A 17,055-nucleotide genomic window follows, 5' to 3' on the forward strand; every position below is an offset into this window, starting at 1 on the left:
CAAGTCCCGCGAGTCCACAGTAACTTACACGGGGTCAGCCCGCTGGATGGAACCTCGGGCGCCCTGAGCTTGATCTCCGGTGTCTCCAGTCCCGACTGCCCCCTTACATCAGGATCCCCTCACTTTTATACCCTGTAGTGATCCATCTCTGGCACCGGACTCTGGGTTTTGGCAGGAAGTGAGGAAAAGACAGCTGGAATTTCTCTAATCTGTGATTTACAAGGACACTTTCCCTGGTTCCCAGCAGTTACTTTTCTTCAGTAATGTTCTCATTATCCCTAAACTACCCTGCCTGCTGTTAATTATGTTATTTCTTATAGTTTCACAATTATAGGTATAAACATCACACATTATAATCTAGTCTATTCTATTACTCACTCTGCTTTAAGCTTATATTATCGTTAATAACAGACAAAACCTGTACTTTCCCCTGATCTGATTACAATTCAGTGAATGGAATGTCTTATCAGTGTTGCCATGGTGACCTGTCTGCAGTGAAACGCCTGTTTGAGTTTCTAACTCAGACTAAACTTCTCTTTCCCATAATACACATATCAGACATTTGATGTCAATGTATTTTAACCATGTTATGTTAATATCTCTAAAATCTACAGGGAGATCAGATACACAAATCTTTAAAAGTTGGAGGACAAGTTTATAAGGTGGTTTAAAAATGTTACCCGAGGTTTTTTATAAATGGGGCGTAGAAAACAAAATCATCGGTTCGGCTGCAGTTAGAATAAGTTTTGGGCATCTTACACTGGGAAGGATGTCGGGGCCACAGAGAGGCTGCAGAATAAATTCACTGAGGTTATACCACGGATGAGAGGCTTTAGTTATCAGAGAATCATAGAATGATACAGCACAAAAGGCGATCATTCGGCCCATCATGCTTGTGCCAGCTCTTTGGGAGAGCTATCCAATTAGTCCCACTCCCTTGCTCTTTCCCCATATCCCGGTAAATGTTTTCCCTTCAAATATTTATCCAATTCTCTTTTGAAAGTTACTCTTGAATCTGCTTCCTCCACCCTTTCAGGCAGTGCATTCCAGGTCATAATAACTCGCTGGGTAAAGAAATGTTTCCTCATGATGACCTGTCTGCAGTGAAGCGCCTGTTTGAGTTTCTAACTGAGGTGAACTTCTCTTTCCCAGGAGGAGAGACGAGAGAAACTGGGGCACTTCTCATTAGAACAAAGCAGGGTGAGAGGAGATGTGAGCGAGGTGTTTAAACTTGATCAACGACACCAACCAAAATATCAGAGAACCTCCCTGTCCTTCAGGACCTGTGTCCAGGGGAGAAGCTGATGGGTTTATCAAATCATCTTTGGGTTAAATGTTGTGCTCGTGGAGCTGAGCCCCTAGTGTCAGCATCAAACACTCTCCAGTCGGGTACAGCACGGGTTAGATACAGAGTAAACCCATCAGCCGCTCCCCGACACTGATACCGAGCGACAGGGAGTGTCCGGGACAATGACATTGCTCACTCAATAAGGTATAAATTGATCCTGTACCTCTCCCCATTAATCCTGGGCTCCACACGGGGCGAATCCTGCTCCTGTTTCCCTTCCTGTAACAGCACTGAGCTAAACCCAGCCCATAATGAGCAGGGCTCAGGGAGGCTGGTTGCTAGGTGCTGCAGTGATGTCATAAAGCAGGGCCATTCAGCCCAGCTGGGCGTCTCCTTGTCCCTTTAAAGGTGGAGAGCCGGGACACCCTGTCTCCAAACACATCCCACCTGTTCATACTGAGAATCCCCGGGGAAGGCCCAAGGCCCAGAGTCTGGAACACAACCAAGGGGGAAAGAGGAGGAGAGAAGGGGAGGTAAATCAAGGAGTCGGGACTGAGGGACACAGAGCTTCAGTTTTAGAGCCTGTAGACTTCAGGAGGGGAAGAGTGAGTTCAGTAGTTTTAGGATCCAGGGAGAGAACAAGGAGCAGATGGGGAGACTGGTGTGGATTCCAGCACAGTGAGGATGTCGGGGGAGGGAGATTGTGTCAGGCCGTGTATTAGGGGTGTAGGAGAGACAAGAGAGGAAAGGTCAGAGGAGCAATTACTGCAGCCGTGCCGATAAATAGTGAGAGAGAGAAGGTGGGGGTTCGAGTGGACCAGGGACAGTCTGTTAAACTCTTTGTTTGCTGTGACCAGTTTTCCTTCGGTTAAAAATGGCCTCCTGTAGCCCAGTGACACAAACAGCCCATTAAACTCCACCAATGGCCTTTGGTCTGGTGAGGTCTCCCTTTGAGAAACATCGGCTGTTGTTAAAGCTTTATATTCTGACACGCTCACACTGATAAATGAGCTGCAGAACTGCCGACACCGTCAGGTTTAAGGAGACGTTTCCCTTTGGAGATCAGACTGCCCATTGAGTTTGATTAAACTGATGTTAAAGTAACACGGCTGCTTTGCCCCATGACAATAACAGATTATCAGAATATTTCCCATAGGTTAAAATCCAATATTACAGGAGCTCACTGCCCTGGATGGTTGAAGTGGACCCTGTGATATAATAGAATTTTCTGTCCTGTCAGACTTGGACATCTTGTAGATCCATCTTTTAACAAGTTGTGGGAACTCAGTTCTCAGATGGATTCCACTCAGTTTGTAACACGTCCTCAATCAGCTCGTCTTATTGTTGAGATATCAAGGACTCGACACACTGCGTGTATGTGAAACAAAGCTAATTTATTTGACATTGATATAGATTAAACTCCAGCGCAGTTATAGGGGTTACTAACATCAGCTGAAACAAACCCCAACTGTCAGAATGAACATGGTTCAGTCCTGGATGTGATTAACAGCAGCAAAAACAGCAGAATCCAAACCTTGCAGTCACTTGTGAACTTGCTGGTGTGTCCGCAGGTTGGACGACTGAGTGAATCGCTTTCCACACACGGAGCAAGCGAATGGCCTCTCCCCAGTGTGAACTCGTTTGTGTGTCAGCCTGTTGGATGAACGAGTGAATTCTTTCCCACATACGGAGCAGGAGAAGAACCTCTCCCTGGTGTGAGCTCGCTTGTGTGCCAGCAGGTTGGATGAACGAGTGAATCCCTTCCCACACAATGAGCAGGTGAACAGCCTCTCCCCAGTGTGAATTTGCTGGTGGTTCAGCAGGTTTGATGATTCTTTGAAAGTTTTCAGGCAGTGAGAGCAACTGAACAGTCTCTCCCCAGTGTGACTGCGTCGATGAGTTTCCAGCTGGGATGGGTAATTGAATCACTTCCCACAGTCCCCACACGGTGCGGGTGTCCTTGTGTCTCTCCAGGTTGGACGATCGGTTGAAGCCTCGTCCACACAAAGCACACGTGTACAGTTTCTCCCCGCTGTGAATGGTGCAATGTTTTTTCAGGCTGTGTAACTGGTTAAAGCTCTTTCCACAGTCAGTGCACTGGAACACTCTCACTCGGGCGTGTGTGTCTCGGTACTTTTCCAGTCACACTGATGTTTGAAATCTTTCCCCACAGACATAACAGACAAACATTTCTCCTTCCACATTCAAAGGCCGATGATATTCGGCTCCTGATGAATGAAGTGACTCTGTCAGATCTTGACCTGATGTTTGGTTTGAGTTTGCGGTCTTACAGCCTGTAAAAGGAGTTTACAAAAGTCATCACAGCAAAGCAAGGATAGAAATCAGAATGCTGACTCTGGCTGGGTTCAGTTCTACACTCACTGGTTCCCCTCCCTCTCCTCCCCTGAAGGTGCTGACTCTGGCTGGGTTCAGTTCTACACTCATTGTTCCCCTCTCTCTCCTCACCTGAAGGTGCTGACTCTGGCTGGGTTCAGTTCTACACTCACTGGTTCCCCTCCCTCTCCTCCCCTGAAGGTGCTGACTATGGCTGGGTTCAGTTCTACACTCACTGGTTCCCCTCCCTCTCCTCCCCTGAAGGTGCTGACTCTGGCTGGGTTCAGTTCTACACTCACTGGTTCCCCTCCCTCTCCTCCCCTGAAGGTGTTAACTGTGGCTGGGTTCAGTTCTACACTCACTGGTTCCCCTCCCTCTCCTCCCCTGAAGGTGCTGACTCTGGCTGGGTTCAGTTCTACACTCACTGGTTCCCCTCCCTCTCCTCCCCTGAAGGTGTTAACTGTGGCTGGGTTCAGTTCTACACTCACTGGTTCCCCTCCCTCTCCTCTCCTGAAGGTGCTGACTCTGGCTGCGTTCAGTTCTACACTCACTGGTTCATAAGAACATAAGAAATAGGAGCAGGAGTGGGCCATTCAGCCCTTCGAGCCTGCTCTGCCAGTCAATAAGACCCTGGCTGATCTTCTACCTCATCTCCACTTTCCTGCACTATCCCCATATCCCTTGATTCTCTTAATATTCTAAAATCTATCGATCTCTGTCTTTAATATACCCAATGACTGAGCCTCCACAGCCCTCTGGGGTAGAGAATTCCAAAGATTCACCACCCGCTGTGTGAAGAAATTTCTTCTCATCTCAGTCCTGAATGGCCGACCCTTTATCCTGAGGCTATGGCCCCTGGTTCTAGACTCCCCAGCCAAGGGAAACATTCTCCCAGCATCCATCCTATCAAGCCCTGTAATAATTTTGTATGCTTCAATGAGATCCCCTCTCATTCTTCTGAATTCAAGAGAATGCAGGCCTAGTTTACTCAATCTCTTCTCATACGACAGTCCCGCCATCCCAGGAATCAATCTCGTGAACCTTCACTGCACTCCCTCTATGGCAAGTATATCCTTCCTTAGGTAAGGAGACCAAAATTGTACACAGTACTCCAGGTGTGGTCTCACCCTATATAATTGGAGTAAGACTTCTTTATTCCTGTACTCAAATCCTCTTGTAATAAAGGCCAGCATACCATTTGCCTTCCTAATGGCTTGCTGCACCTGCACATTCACTTTCAGTGACTCATGTACAAGGACACCCAGGTCCCTTTGAGCATCTGCATTCCCCAATCTTTCACCATTTAGGAAATACTCTGCCTTTCTGTTTTTTCTACTAAAGTGGATAACTTCACATTTATGCACATTATATTCCATCTGCCATGTTCTCACCCACTCACTGAGCCTGTCGAGATCCCCTTGAAGCCTCTTCACATCCTCTTCACAACTGACACTGCCACCTAGCTTTGTATCATCAGCAAATTTGGAAATGTTACATTTAGTCCCCTCATCCGAATCATTGATATAGATTGTGAATAGCTGGGTCCCAAGCACCGATCCTTGCGGTACCCCACTAGTCACAGCCTGCCATCCTGAAAAAGACCTGTTTAGCCTTACTCTTTGTTTTGTCTGTTAACCAATTCTCAATCCGTGCTAGCATATTACCCCCAATTCCATGTGCCCTAATTTTGTTCACCAACCTCTTGTGTGGGACCTTAGCGAAGGCCTTCTGAAAATCCAGATACACCACATCTACCGGTTCCCCTTTGTCTACTCCACTAGTTACATCCTGAAAGAACTCCAATAGGTTTGTCAAACAGGATTTCCCTTTCATAAATCCATGTTGACTCTGCCCAATCTTACTATTAGTTTCTAAGTGCCCAGTTATTGCATCCTTTATAACAGATTCCAGCATTTTCCCAACTACATGATGTGCGGCTAACAGGTCTGTAGTTCCCCGTTTTCTCTCTTCCCTCCATTCTTAAATAGCGGGGTTACATTTGCTATCCTCCAATCTGCAGGAACTATTTCAGAATCTATAGAATTTTGGAAGATGACAACCAATGCGTCCACTATTCCAATGGCCACCTCTTTCAAAACCCTAGGATGTAGGTCATCCGGTCCTTGGGATTTATCGACTTTTAGTCCCAGTAATTTTGCAAGTACTGTTCTTTTACTAATAATAATCTCTTTAAGTTCCTCATTCTCGCCACACCCTTGGTTTGCTCGTATTTCTGGGACGTTTTTTGTGTCTTCCTCCGTGAAGACAGAAACAAAGTATTTACTTAAATTCCTCTTCCATTTCCTCTTCCCCATTATAAATTCCCCCGTCTCTGACTGTAAAGGACCTATATTTACCTTCGCCAGTCTTTTCCTTTTTACATACCTAGAGAAGCTTTTACAATCCGTTTTTATATTTTTCGCTAGTTTGTGCTCATATTCCATTTTCCCTTTCTTTATCAATTTCTCGGTCCCCCTTTGCTGATTTCTAAAATGATCCCAATCCTCAGGCTGACTGCTTTTTCTGGCAACTTTATAAGCTTCCTCCTTTGACTTAATACTAGCTTTAATTTCTTTTGTTAGCCATGGTTGGATCACTTTTCCTTTTGGGTTTTTATGCCCTAGAGGAATATATGTTTGTTGCAAATTATGCATTATTATCTTGAATGTTAGCCATTGTATGTCCACCTTCATACCTTTTAGTGTAGTCTCCCAATCTACCATGGCCAACTTGTCCCTCATACCCTTGTAGTTTCCTCCGTTTAGATTGAAGACCTTAGTTTCAGATTGGACTACATCACTCTCAAACTTAATGTAAACTTCAATCATATTATGGTCACTTGTCCCTAAAGGCCCCTTTACCACAAGATTATTGATTAGCCCTTTCCCATTACACAGTACCAGATCCACAATAGCCTGTTCCCTGGTTGCTTCCTCCACATTCTGATCCAGGAAACCATCTCGCATGCATTCCAAGAATTCGTCCTCCACACCATTAGTGGTAATTTCATTTGCCCAGTCAATATGTAGATTAAAGTCCCCCATGGTTACCGTATTGCCCTTGTTACATGCACTTCTAATGTCTTGATTGATACTGTGCCCTACATTACCATTACTGTTTGGTGGCCTATACACAACTCCCACCAATGTTTTGCACCCTTTGCCGTTTCTCAGCTCCACCCAAACTGATTGCGCTTTTACATCACGATCTGCCAAGCCAAGATCTTTTATCTCTACCGTACCGATCTCATCCCTTATTAACAGCGCTACGCCACCTCCTTTTCCTTTTTGTCTGTCCTTCCTAAATGTTGAGTACCCTGAAACATTCAGTTCCCAGCTTACCATGCAACCATGTCCTGTAATGGCAATTACATCATACCCATTTACTGTACTTCTATTAGTGCCATTAATTCATCCACCTTGTTGCAAATGCTGCGGCAATTTAGATAAAGTGCCTTCACCTTTGCCTGTTTAATACTTTTCTGCACTTTGACCCTCTTTACTGTTGGCCTTTGTTTCTGCTCCCTACTAGTTTCACAGCCAATATTTAGAGGCTGGGACACAGTAAAGCGTCTCATTAAAATCACGGATATATTTGTTCTAACAAACCAACAGCCACAAAATACTGAGTCATTTCTCCTTCATTTACAGACGCTCCCTGACCAGTCACCATTTCTGCTCCATTTACAGACGCTCCCTGACCAGTCCCCATTTCTCCTCCATTTACAGACGCTCCCTGACCAATCTCCATTTCTCCTCCATCTACAGACGCTCCTTGACTCACTTCCTGTCTGTCCCGGAGTTTGACGCTTTGTTGAGATTCGGGCCGGAGTGAAACGGGAACCCGCGGGTGGGGGCGGATAATGTTCACTGCTCTTATAATCGGGCCTGGGGCCGCACTCAGGGTGTGTGAAGCCCGCGTCCCCCCCGGGGTTCATTAACCCGCCTCCCTCTGACCTGCTGCAGCCTCGCCACCCGCGCATGCTCAGCTCACACTGCCCAACAATCAGCCTCTCCCGCGCATGCTCAGCTCACACTGCCAACAATCAGCCTCTTCCGCGCATGCTCAGCTCACCTTCTGTTGTTCAGGTTTAAAGATCAAGCCCCGCCCCTCACACACTCCGATTGGAGGACCCGCCGCCCGCTCTCACCTCCAGCCCCGCCCCGCTCTTCCTATTGGTCCGGCGCTCCCGTCAATCACTCGGGCAGTGTGAGCTGAGCATGCGCGGGCCTTGGTAGTAGCCGCTGACACATCAGGTGAGAGAGTTCAGGGAGCGGGTTCATGAACCCCGGGGGGACGCGGGCCGCTCACACCCCGAGCTCAGGGAGCGGGTTCATCAACCCCGGGGGGACGCGGGCCGCTCACACCCCGAGCTCAGGGAGCGGGTTCATGAACCCCGGGGGCACGCGGGCCGCTCACACCCGAGCTCAGGGAGCGGGTTCATGAACCCCGGGGGGACGCGGGCCGCTCACACCCCGAGCTCAGGGAGCGGGTTCATGAACCCCGGGGGGACGCGGGCCGCTCACACCCCGAGCTCAGGGAGCGGGTTCATGAACCCCGGGGGGACGCGGGATGCTCACACCCTGAGCTCAGGGAGCGGGTTCATGAACCCCGGGGGGACGCGGGCCGCTCACACCCCGAGCTCAGGGAGCGGGTTCATCAACCCCGGGGGGACGCGGGCCGCTCACACCCCGAGCTCAGGGAGCGGGTTCATGAACCCCGGGGGGACGCGGGCCGCTCACACCCCGAGCTCAGGGAGCGGGTTCATCAACCCCGGGGGGACGCGGGACGCTCACACCCCGAGCTCAGGGAGCGGGTTCATGAACCCCAGGGGGACGCGGGATGCTCACACCCTGAGCTCAGGGAGCGGGTTCATGAACCCCGGGGGGACGCGGGCCGCTCACACCCCGAGCTCAGGGAGCGGGTTCATGAACCCCGGGGGGACGCGGGCCGCTCACACCCTGAGCTCAGGGAGCGGGTTCATGAACCCCGGGGGGACGCGGGCTTCACACCCCGAGTGCGGCCCCACGCCCCATTATTAAAACACTCAACATTATCTGCTTCACAAACACCCGGGGTGGGCCTCAGGCCCCGAACAAGAGCCTCCGGGCCGGGCGTTTGCCCCGAGCGGGGCGGCAGCTGCGAGGCTTTCTCCCGGTGACAGGCCCAGCGTAACGGCCGCCATCTTGAGAGGCTCAGGGGGCAGTAGGGCGCATGCGCGGCCCTCTTGGCCAGGAACCAGGAGGAGAGAATCTTGTCAATTTCTATCCTGGACTCACAGTGATTGCTTTTGTAAACTCTTTTTACAGACTGTGAGAAGGGCAGCATTTACGCACCGCAAACTCAAACCAAACATCACATTGAGATCTGACAGAGTCACTCCATTCATCAGGACCTGAATATCATCGGCCTTTGAATGTGGAAGGAGAAATGTTTGTCTTCTGTCGGTGGGACACACACACCCGAGTGAGAGTATTCCAGTGCACTGACTGTGGAAAGAGCTTTAACCAGTTACACAGCCTGAAAAAACATCGCACCGTTCACAGTAGGGAGAACCCATACACGTGTTCTGTGTGTGGACGAGGCTTCAACTGATCGTCCAACCTGGAGCGACACAAGGTCACCCGCACCATGGAGAAACCCTGGAAATGTGGGGACTGTGGGAAGGGATTCAATTACCCGTCCTGGCTGGAAACCCATCGACGCAGTCACACCGGGGAGAGGCCATTCACCTGCTCCATGTGTGGGAAGGGATTCACTATCTCCTCCAGCCTCACTGCGCACCAACTTATTCACTCTAATAAGAGACCATTTAAATGTTCTGACTGTGAGAAGAGCTTTAAAAGCAGAAAGCATCTGATGAAGCACCAACGCACTCACACCGGGGAGAGGCCGTTCATCTGCTCCGTGTGTGGGAACAGATTCACAAATTCATCCAACCTGCGGAAACACCAGTCTGTTCACACTGGGGAGAGACCGTTCACCTGCTCCGTGTGTGGGAAGGGATTCACTCAGTCATCCAACCTGCTGACACACCAGCAAGTTCACACTGGGGAGAGGCCGTTCACCTGCTCAGTGTGTGGGATGGGATTCACTCGGTCATCCCAACTGCTGAGACACCAGCGCACTCACACCGGGGAGAGGACGTTCACCTGCTCCGTGTGTGGGATGGGATTCATTCAGTCATCCGACCTGCTGAAACACCAACGAGTTCACACTGGGGAGAGGCCGTTCACCTGCTCCGTGTGTGGGAAGGGATTCAATCAGTCATCTGACCTACTGGCACACCAGCGAGTTCACTAGTGACTGCAGGGCTTGGATTCTGCTGTTATTGCTGCTGTTCATCACATCCAGGACTGAACCATGATCATTCTGACAGGTGGGGTTTGTTTCTGCTGATGTTATTAACTGGGCTGGAGTTTAATATTCTGGATATATGTCAAATAAATCAGCTTTGTTTTAAACACATTGTTGCAGATTTTCTTCCTTCCCACCTGAGTGTTTAGCATCACCTGGCTGGAGCTCAGAAAGGACAATGTGGGGGAGGATCGTACGGCGGGAACAGAACTTCAGCCTGGACACAGTCCTTCAGGGCCACACTGAGGGGCAAACGGCACTTTGGTCTTTCTCGTCTCTCTTCACTGATAGCAAAGTCCCCGTGAGGGTTAATTTCGAGGCGTCTGAGAAACGTGTCCCAGCCGCTCTCTGCCATGGTTCAGAGCTCCTAGGCACGGAACAGAAGGTTCCTTTAGGAATGTATCCCAGTGCTTTTTTTCTCATGGCCTTATTAACCTGTGTCGCTACTTTTAGTGATTTGTGTATCTGTATCCCTGGATCCCTCTGCTCCTCCAGCCCATTTAGACTTGTAGGTGGGGGAGGTGGTGGGGGAAATTCGGTGGTGCCCCCTTTGGGCCGCTAATGTCGCCAGGGCTAATTTTAGCACCCCGAAAAAGTTAGCGTCTCTGCGCATTAAATTCAGTGGTAGCGCCCCAGGCAGGAGGCGGGGTGCTACTGGAAGCGCTCCCCTCCCTCCTGAGGTGCTACCAGTGAATTTCACGGTGCTTCGTGTAACAGCACCACGCCCGTCGGCACATAGCACCGCGTCATAGCAGACCTCCCTCCCTGATTAAAGGGGAGGGGCCTAGCACTGCGCACACCAGGGCCCTGCTGGACCACCGGGGAGCGGGGTGTCGGATCAAGAGGAGCGCCGGGCTGAGCGATCGCGGCCGGCACCCCGAAGGAGAAAGGGGAAGGGGACAGGTGCTGGCAGTCAGCCAAAATAAAATGTTGCCGCCCGACACCTGCCCTTTAAGTGGCGACGCCGCGGCTGCAGAAATGACCCCTGACCCTGTCTGACATATCGTCTGCCGATAGGTCATGGGTCGCAACCCAAGTTTGTAGCTGGGATGCTGCGCATGGCGATGAAGTCATTGCCGGCGGTGCAGTGCCGCGGGGTGCTACCGGCTACCGCCACCGCTAACCTCCCGCTGAATATCGCGGGAAGCACAAAGCAACCCAATTTCAACACTTATCCAAGTAGTGAGTGGCCTCCTTATTCTTCCCACCAAAACACACCACCTCACACTGATCTATAGTGAAATTCATTTGCCAATTACACACCCATTCTGAAATGTATTAATGTCTTCTTGCATTTTGTCTTCCTCAGTATTAACTCGACCTCCCAATTTGGTGTTATCGACAAATTTTGAAATTGTTCTTCTGATTCCCGGCCCAAATCATTTATGAACAACAGTGATCCCAGCACTGATCCCTGTGGAACACCACTTCCCACCTTTTGCCAGTCTGAGTAGCTACTCCTAACCCCTACTCTCTGTTTCCTGTTTTGTGACCAGCTTGCTATCCATAAACAGTATGTAAGATCGACAAGATGAACCAGCTCAGGCCGTGTGGAGTGAAGGGCCAGGCAGCAGAATGGATGGAAAGATGGCTACAAAACAGAAATCAGAGGGTTGGAGTTAAGGGAAGTTTGTTGCGATCTTTCCATTTACACTCACTGGTTCCCCTCCCTCTCCTCCCCTGAAGGTGCTGACTCTGGCTGGGTTCAGTTCTACACTCACTGGTTCCCCTCTCTCTCCTCTCCTGAAGGTGCTGACTGTGGCAGGGTTCAGTTCTACACTCACTGGTTCCTCTCTTTCTCCCTCCCCTGAAGGTGCTGACTCTGGCTGGGTTCAGGTCTACACTCACTGGTTCCCCTCCCTCTCCTCCCCTGAAGGTGATGACTCTGGCTGGGTTCAGTTCTACACTCACTGGTTCCCCTCTCTCCCCTCCCCTGAAGGTGCTGACTCTGGCTGGGTTCAGTTCTACACTCACTGGTTCCCCTCCCTCTCCTCGCCTGAAAGTGCTGACTCTGGCTGGGTTCAGTTCTACACTCACTGGTTCCCCTCTCCTCCTCTGAAGGTGCTGTCTCTGGCTGGGTTCAGATCTACACTCACTGGTTCCTCTCCCTCTCCTCCCCTGAAGGTGCTGACTCTGGCTGGGTTCAGTTCCACACTCACTGGTTCCTCTCCCTCTCCTCCCCTGAAGGTGCTGACTCTGGCTGGGTTCAGTACTACACACACTGGTTCCCCTCCCTCTACTCCCCTGAAGGTGCTGACTCTGGCTGGTTTCAGTTCTACACTCATGGGTTCCCTTCCCCTGAAGGTGCTGACTCTGGCTGGGTTCAGTTCTACACTCACGGGTTCCCCTCCCCTGAAGGTGCTGACTCTGGCTGGGTTCAGTTCGACATTCACTGGTTCCCCTCCCTCTCCTCCCCTGAAGGTGCTGACTCTGGCTGGGTTCAGTTCTACATTCATTGGTTCCCCTCCCTCTCCTCCCCTGAAGGTGCTGACTCTGGCTGGGTTCAGTTCTACACTCACTGGTTCCCCTCCCTCTCCTCCCCTGAAGGTGCTGATTCTGGCTGGGTCCAGTTCTACATTCACTGGTTCCCCTCCCTCTCCTCCCCTGAAGGTGCTGACTCTGGCTGGCTCCAGTTCTACATTCACTGGTTCTCCTCTCTCTCCTCTCCTGAAGGTGCTGACTCTGGCTGGGTTCAGTTCTACACTCTCTGGTTCCCCTCCCTCTCCTCCCCTGAAGGTGCTGATTCTGGCTGGGTCCAGTTCTACATTCACTGGTTCCCCTCTCCTCCCCTGAATGTGCTGACTCTGGCTGGGGTCAGTTCTACACTCACTGGTTCCCCTCTCTCTCCTCCCCTGAAGGTGCTGACTCTGGCTGGGTTCAGTTCTACACTCTCTGGTTCCCCTCCCTCTCCTCCCCTGAAGGTGCTGATTCTGGCTGGGTCCAGTTCTACACTCTCTGGTTCCCCTCCCTCTCCTCCCCTGAAGGCGCTGACTCTGGCTGGGTTCAGTTCTACAATCACTGGTTCCCCTCTCTCTCCTCCCCTGAAGGTGCTGACTCTGGCTGGGTTCAGTTCTACACTCACTGGTTCCCCTCCCTCTCCTCCCCTGAAGGTGCTGACTCTGGCTGGGGTCAGTTCTACATTCACTGGTTCCCCTCTCCTCCCCTGAAGGTGCTGTCTCTGGCTGGGTTCAGTTCTACACTCACTGGTTCCCTTCCCTCTCCTCCCCTGAAGGTGCTGACTCTGGCTGGGTTCAGTTCTACACTCACCAGTTTCTCTCCAATATGTGACCCATGTGCCCAGTCTCCATGTGTGAACCTCAACAGTGAGTGTCGACAGGCTGTTCCACTGTCCTCACCTGAGGCCTCACACGTGCATTTTCCAGCAGGGTCACTGGACCCTCCTCCCAATGGCTCAGTGGGTAAAGGCACCGCCCAGTGCGACTGAGTCATAGTACCCCCTCCCCGCACACTCTCCCCGTCCCGCACACTCTCCCCCGTCCCGCGCACTCTCCCCCGTCCCGCGCACTCTCCCCCGTCCCGCTCACTCTCCCCCGTCCCGCACACTCTCCCCCGTCCCGCACACTCTCCCCCGTCCCACACGCCCTCCCCTGTCCCACACACTCTCCCCCGTCCCACACACTCTCCCCCGTCCCTCACACCCTCCCCCGTCCCACGCACTCTCCCCCGTCCCACACACTCTCCCCCGTCCCACACACTCTCCCCCGTCCCACGCACTCTCCCCCGTCCCACACACTCTCCCCCGTCCCACACACTCTCCCCCGTCCCTCACACCCTCCCCCGTCCCACGCACTCTCCCCCGTCCCACACACTCTCCCCCGTCCCACACACTCTCCCCCGTCCCACACACTCTCCCCCGTCCCACACACTCTCCCCCGTCCCACATACTCTCCCCCGTCCCACACACTCTCCCCCGTCCCACACACCCTCCCCCGTTCCTCACACTCCCCCCCGTCCCGCGCGCTCTCCCCCGTCCCGCGCGCTCTCCCCCGTCCCGCGCCCTCTCCCCCGTCCCGCGCCCCCTCCCCCGTCCCGCGCCCCCTCCCCGTCCCGCGCCCGCCCCGCGCCCCCTCGCCCGCCCCGCGCGGCCTCGCCCCGCCCCCCGCGCCCACCCCCGTCCCCCACACTCTCATAGCCTCATCCTCGCTGTTTGAAATCCAGATTCATCGCAGGCTCTGAATTTTCTCCATTTTTCTCCTGAAGGTGCTGCGTGATGGTGGGGTTCGGCCCCAGTCACTGTCTGCCCTCCAGTATCTTGCCGAGTGGTAATTCTGAGCTGTGAGCCTATACTGAAGGTGCTGCGTGATGGTGGGGTTCGGCCCCAGTCACTGTCTGCCCTCCAGTATCTTGCCGAGTGGTAATTCTGAGCTGTGAGCCTATACTGAAGGTGCTGTGTGATGGTGGGGTTCAGCCCCAGTCACTGTTTGCCCTCCAGTATCTTGCCGAGTGGTAATTCTGAGCTGTGAGCCTATACTGAAGGTGCTGTGTGATGGTGGGGTTCGGCCCCAGTCACTGTCTCCCCTCTAGTACCTCACCAAGTGGTAATTCTGAGCTGTGAGCCTATACTGAAGGTGCTGTGTGATGGTGGGGTGCGGCCCCAGTCACTGTCTGCCCTCCAGTACCTCACCAAGTGGTAATTCTGAGCTGTGAGCCTATACTGAAGGTGCTGTGTGATGGTGGGGTTCAGCCCCAGTCACTGTCTGCCCTCCAGTACCTCACCGAGTGGTAATTCTGAGCTGTGAGCCTATACTGAAGGTGCTGTGGGATGGTGGGGTTCGGCCCCAGTCACTGTCTGCCCTCCAGTACCTCACCAAGTGGTAATTCTGAGCTGTGAGCTTATACTGAAGGTGCTGTGTGATGGTGGGGTTCGGCCCCAGTCACTGTCTGCCCCCCAGTACCTCACCAAGTGGTAATTCTGAGCTGTGAGCCTATACTGAAGGTGCTGTGTGATGGTGGGGTTCGGCCCCAGTCACTGTCTGCCCTCTAGTACCTCACCAAGTGGTAATTCTGAGCTGTGAGCCTATACTGAAGGTGCTGTGTGATGGTGGGGTTCGGCCCCAGTCACTGTTTGCCCTCCAGTACTTTGCCAAGTGGTAATTCTGAGCTTGTTAGCCCATACAGTGAGCTGCCAGCATTTCGACCATGGGGGGCATCACAGCCACCATCCTTGGCTGATTCTGTCTGGCAAAGTTGAGACCAGGCCTGGTTAGTACCTGGAGGGGTGACCATCAGGGAAGACCAGGTGCAGAAGGTCACGGAAGGAGCCCCGAGGAGGGGCGGTTGGTGAGAAGGTCACGGAAGGAGCCCCGGGAGGGGCGGCTGGTGAGCAGGCCCGGGCGTTGGGCTGAAGATTGTCGGACAGGAGGAATGGTGGAAATGGAATGGCGGCGCGCACAGACGCAGCGGCTTTGCTTCTCCCAGGACGGTGCTATTTACGTTTAATGTTATTTGTACTGGACTCATGGGAGCTTGCAAGATCACATTTTGTTGTTCATGTACTTGTGCATTGTACAATGACAATAAAGTTGAATTATTATTATTATTAATAATAACCATTAGGCTGTATTACTAGAAATCATATTTAAAGGATGATTAGCTTTATATTATTGAGATATATATGTATTAAAGCATACATGTAGCATCTAGATAGCTGCAAAGCATGATGGGTTGTTTGACCATTATATTAACTATTTTAACTGGTACTGTAGAATAGCTGACCAAAGCAGATTTGCCAGACTGCTGGACACCACCCCACGTATCTCCAAACATTTCGGAATGTTGTTATCAGCTTCACAGAAGCAGTGTTCAACATAGTTGTCCTTTTAAGAGATAAGGGCTAATAACCACAGAGTATGTGGCTTTGTGATTTGCTTGCTCGATAGTTAGGGGAGACACATGTCCTTTGAAGTTACAAACCTTCAGACACTGGCTCCTACTGTAGAGTTGGGCTATTAAACATCTATAAGAGAAGTCTTTAAAATCCCACAACAAGTTGTGGCCACCAAGATGAACACTGAAAGGAATCGGCCATTTCCAAGACAATCCTTGCTTCAAACACCTTGGGCTAGATTTTCGTGGAGCCATCAGGCGGGGTTTCAGGCATGTGGGGTGGGGGGGGAAATCCCGAATTTGGGGATCCCGACACCATCCCGCCCAAAACCCCGCCCCACGTAAGTTTCAGGGGCGGCGGGTACCCGCCCTGCACTGGGACTTCCGAAACCAGGCGGGAAGGGATTAGTGCCAATTAACTGCCTGTTAACAGGTAGTTAACAGGCAGTTTCTAGCCTAATCCCTATTTTGAGGGGTTTCGAGTGGGTTTCCCGACGGCTCCAAACCACGCCAGGTTAGAGCAGGTGGGCCGTCGGGTTGAAGGAGTTGGAGGGGTTGCGTTGTCGGTGCTCAGGTGAGTGATGGGTGCATGAGTGTAAAGGTAAGTGTGTTTGGTGTGTCTAAAGTGTGTAAAGAACTTTTACTTACCTGTACTTACCTTAACAGCCTTTCTTCCTGTAGCCGTCAGGAGCGCATCACTCAGCCAGCACTTAAAGCTGAACGGCTGCGATCTGTGAAAAGTGACAGCCTTCAGCTTTGTGTGCCGGTGAGAGTTCTAATTGAGTCTGTGCAGAAGGACTCATGTCAGAACTCAGACTACCAGTGTTTCGCTGCTTCAAACAGCTGTGAGACACTGATATTTCATCTGTCAAGAAATTGCAGTCTGTGACGTCACCTGTTGCTGGGTGGCCCTTAATTGGCCTGCTGAGCCCGCTGGGCGGGCAATCAAGGGAAAATCGCATGGATTGGCCGGACGTCGAAGTAGGCGGGTCAAAAACCCAAAAGGGGAAGTCCCGCCTTCTTCCCGACAGGTTCGGGAAAATCTACCCCCTTATCTCCCTTTGGAATGTTTGCTCGAAGCCTGAGCTGACATTGTTTATCCCAACAAGCTTTTCTCGGGAGATTAATGAAGCAACCATGCATCTCCAGGGCTAGCACAGTAGCACCAGGGGGTGATAAGCCCGGTTGCGGCCTTGCTTGAAGCTACTTTGTGGAGTCTCAATGTCTGA

The 17,055-nt window shown here is 51.8% G+C and overlaps 2 protein-coding genes across 2 annotated transcripts in view; one reads left to right on the forward strand and one right to left on the reverse strand.

Annotated features, from left to right (window-relative positions):
- Positions 1-17,055, forward strand: part of LOC147118736 (uncharacterized) — a 75,713-nt gene that overhangs the window by 55,031 nt on the left and 3,627 nt on the right. The window contains exon 3 of the mRNA XM_085984556.1: positions 9,331-9,888. Coding sequence (XP_085840682.1) covers positions 9,331-9,888 — 558 coding nt within the window. The remainder of the gene's footprint in view (positions 1-9,330; positions 9,889-17,055) is intronic.
- Positions 2,664-7,399, reverse strand: LOC147118739 (uncharacterized). Its single transcript, XM_085984550.1, has 2 exons — positions 5,322-7,399; positions 2,664-3,582 (listed from the first exon to the last, which is right to left on the reverse strand). The coding sequence occupies exon 1, from the start codon at positions 6,964-6,966 to the stop codon at positions 5,560-5,562; it is 1,407 nt and encodes a 468-aa protein (XP_085840676.1). The 5' UTR covers positions 6,967-7,399; the 3' UTR covers positions 2,664-3,582; positions 5,322-5,559.

This window comes from Somniosus microcephalus, chromosome 4 (assembly GCF_052327205.1).
Source record: "Somniosus microcephalus isolate GS21.2 chromosome 4, FLI_Smic_1.0, whole genome shotgun sequence".
In the NCBI taxonomy this organism is placed as follows: Eukaryota; Metazoa; Chordata; class Chondrichthyes; order Squaliformes; family Somniosidae; genus Somniosus; species Somniosus microcephalus.

Coding starts and splice junctions, on each gene's coding strand:
- LOC147118739 (XM_085984550.1), bottom strand. CDS start 6,966: ATGGTAAGCTGGGAACTGAATGTTTCAGGGTACTCAACATTTAGGAAG.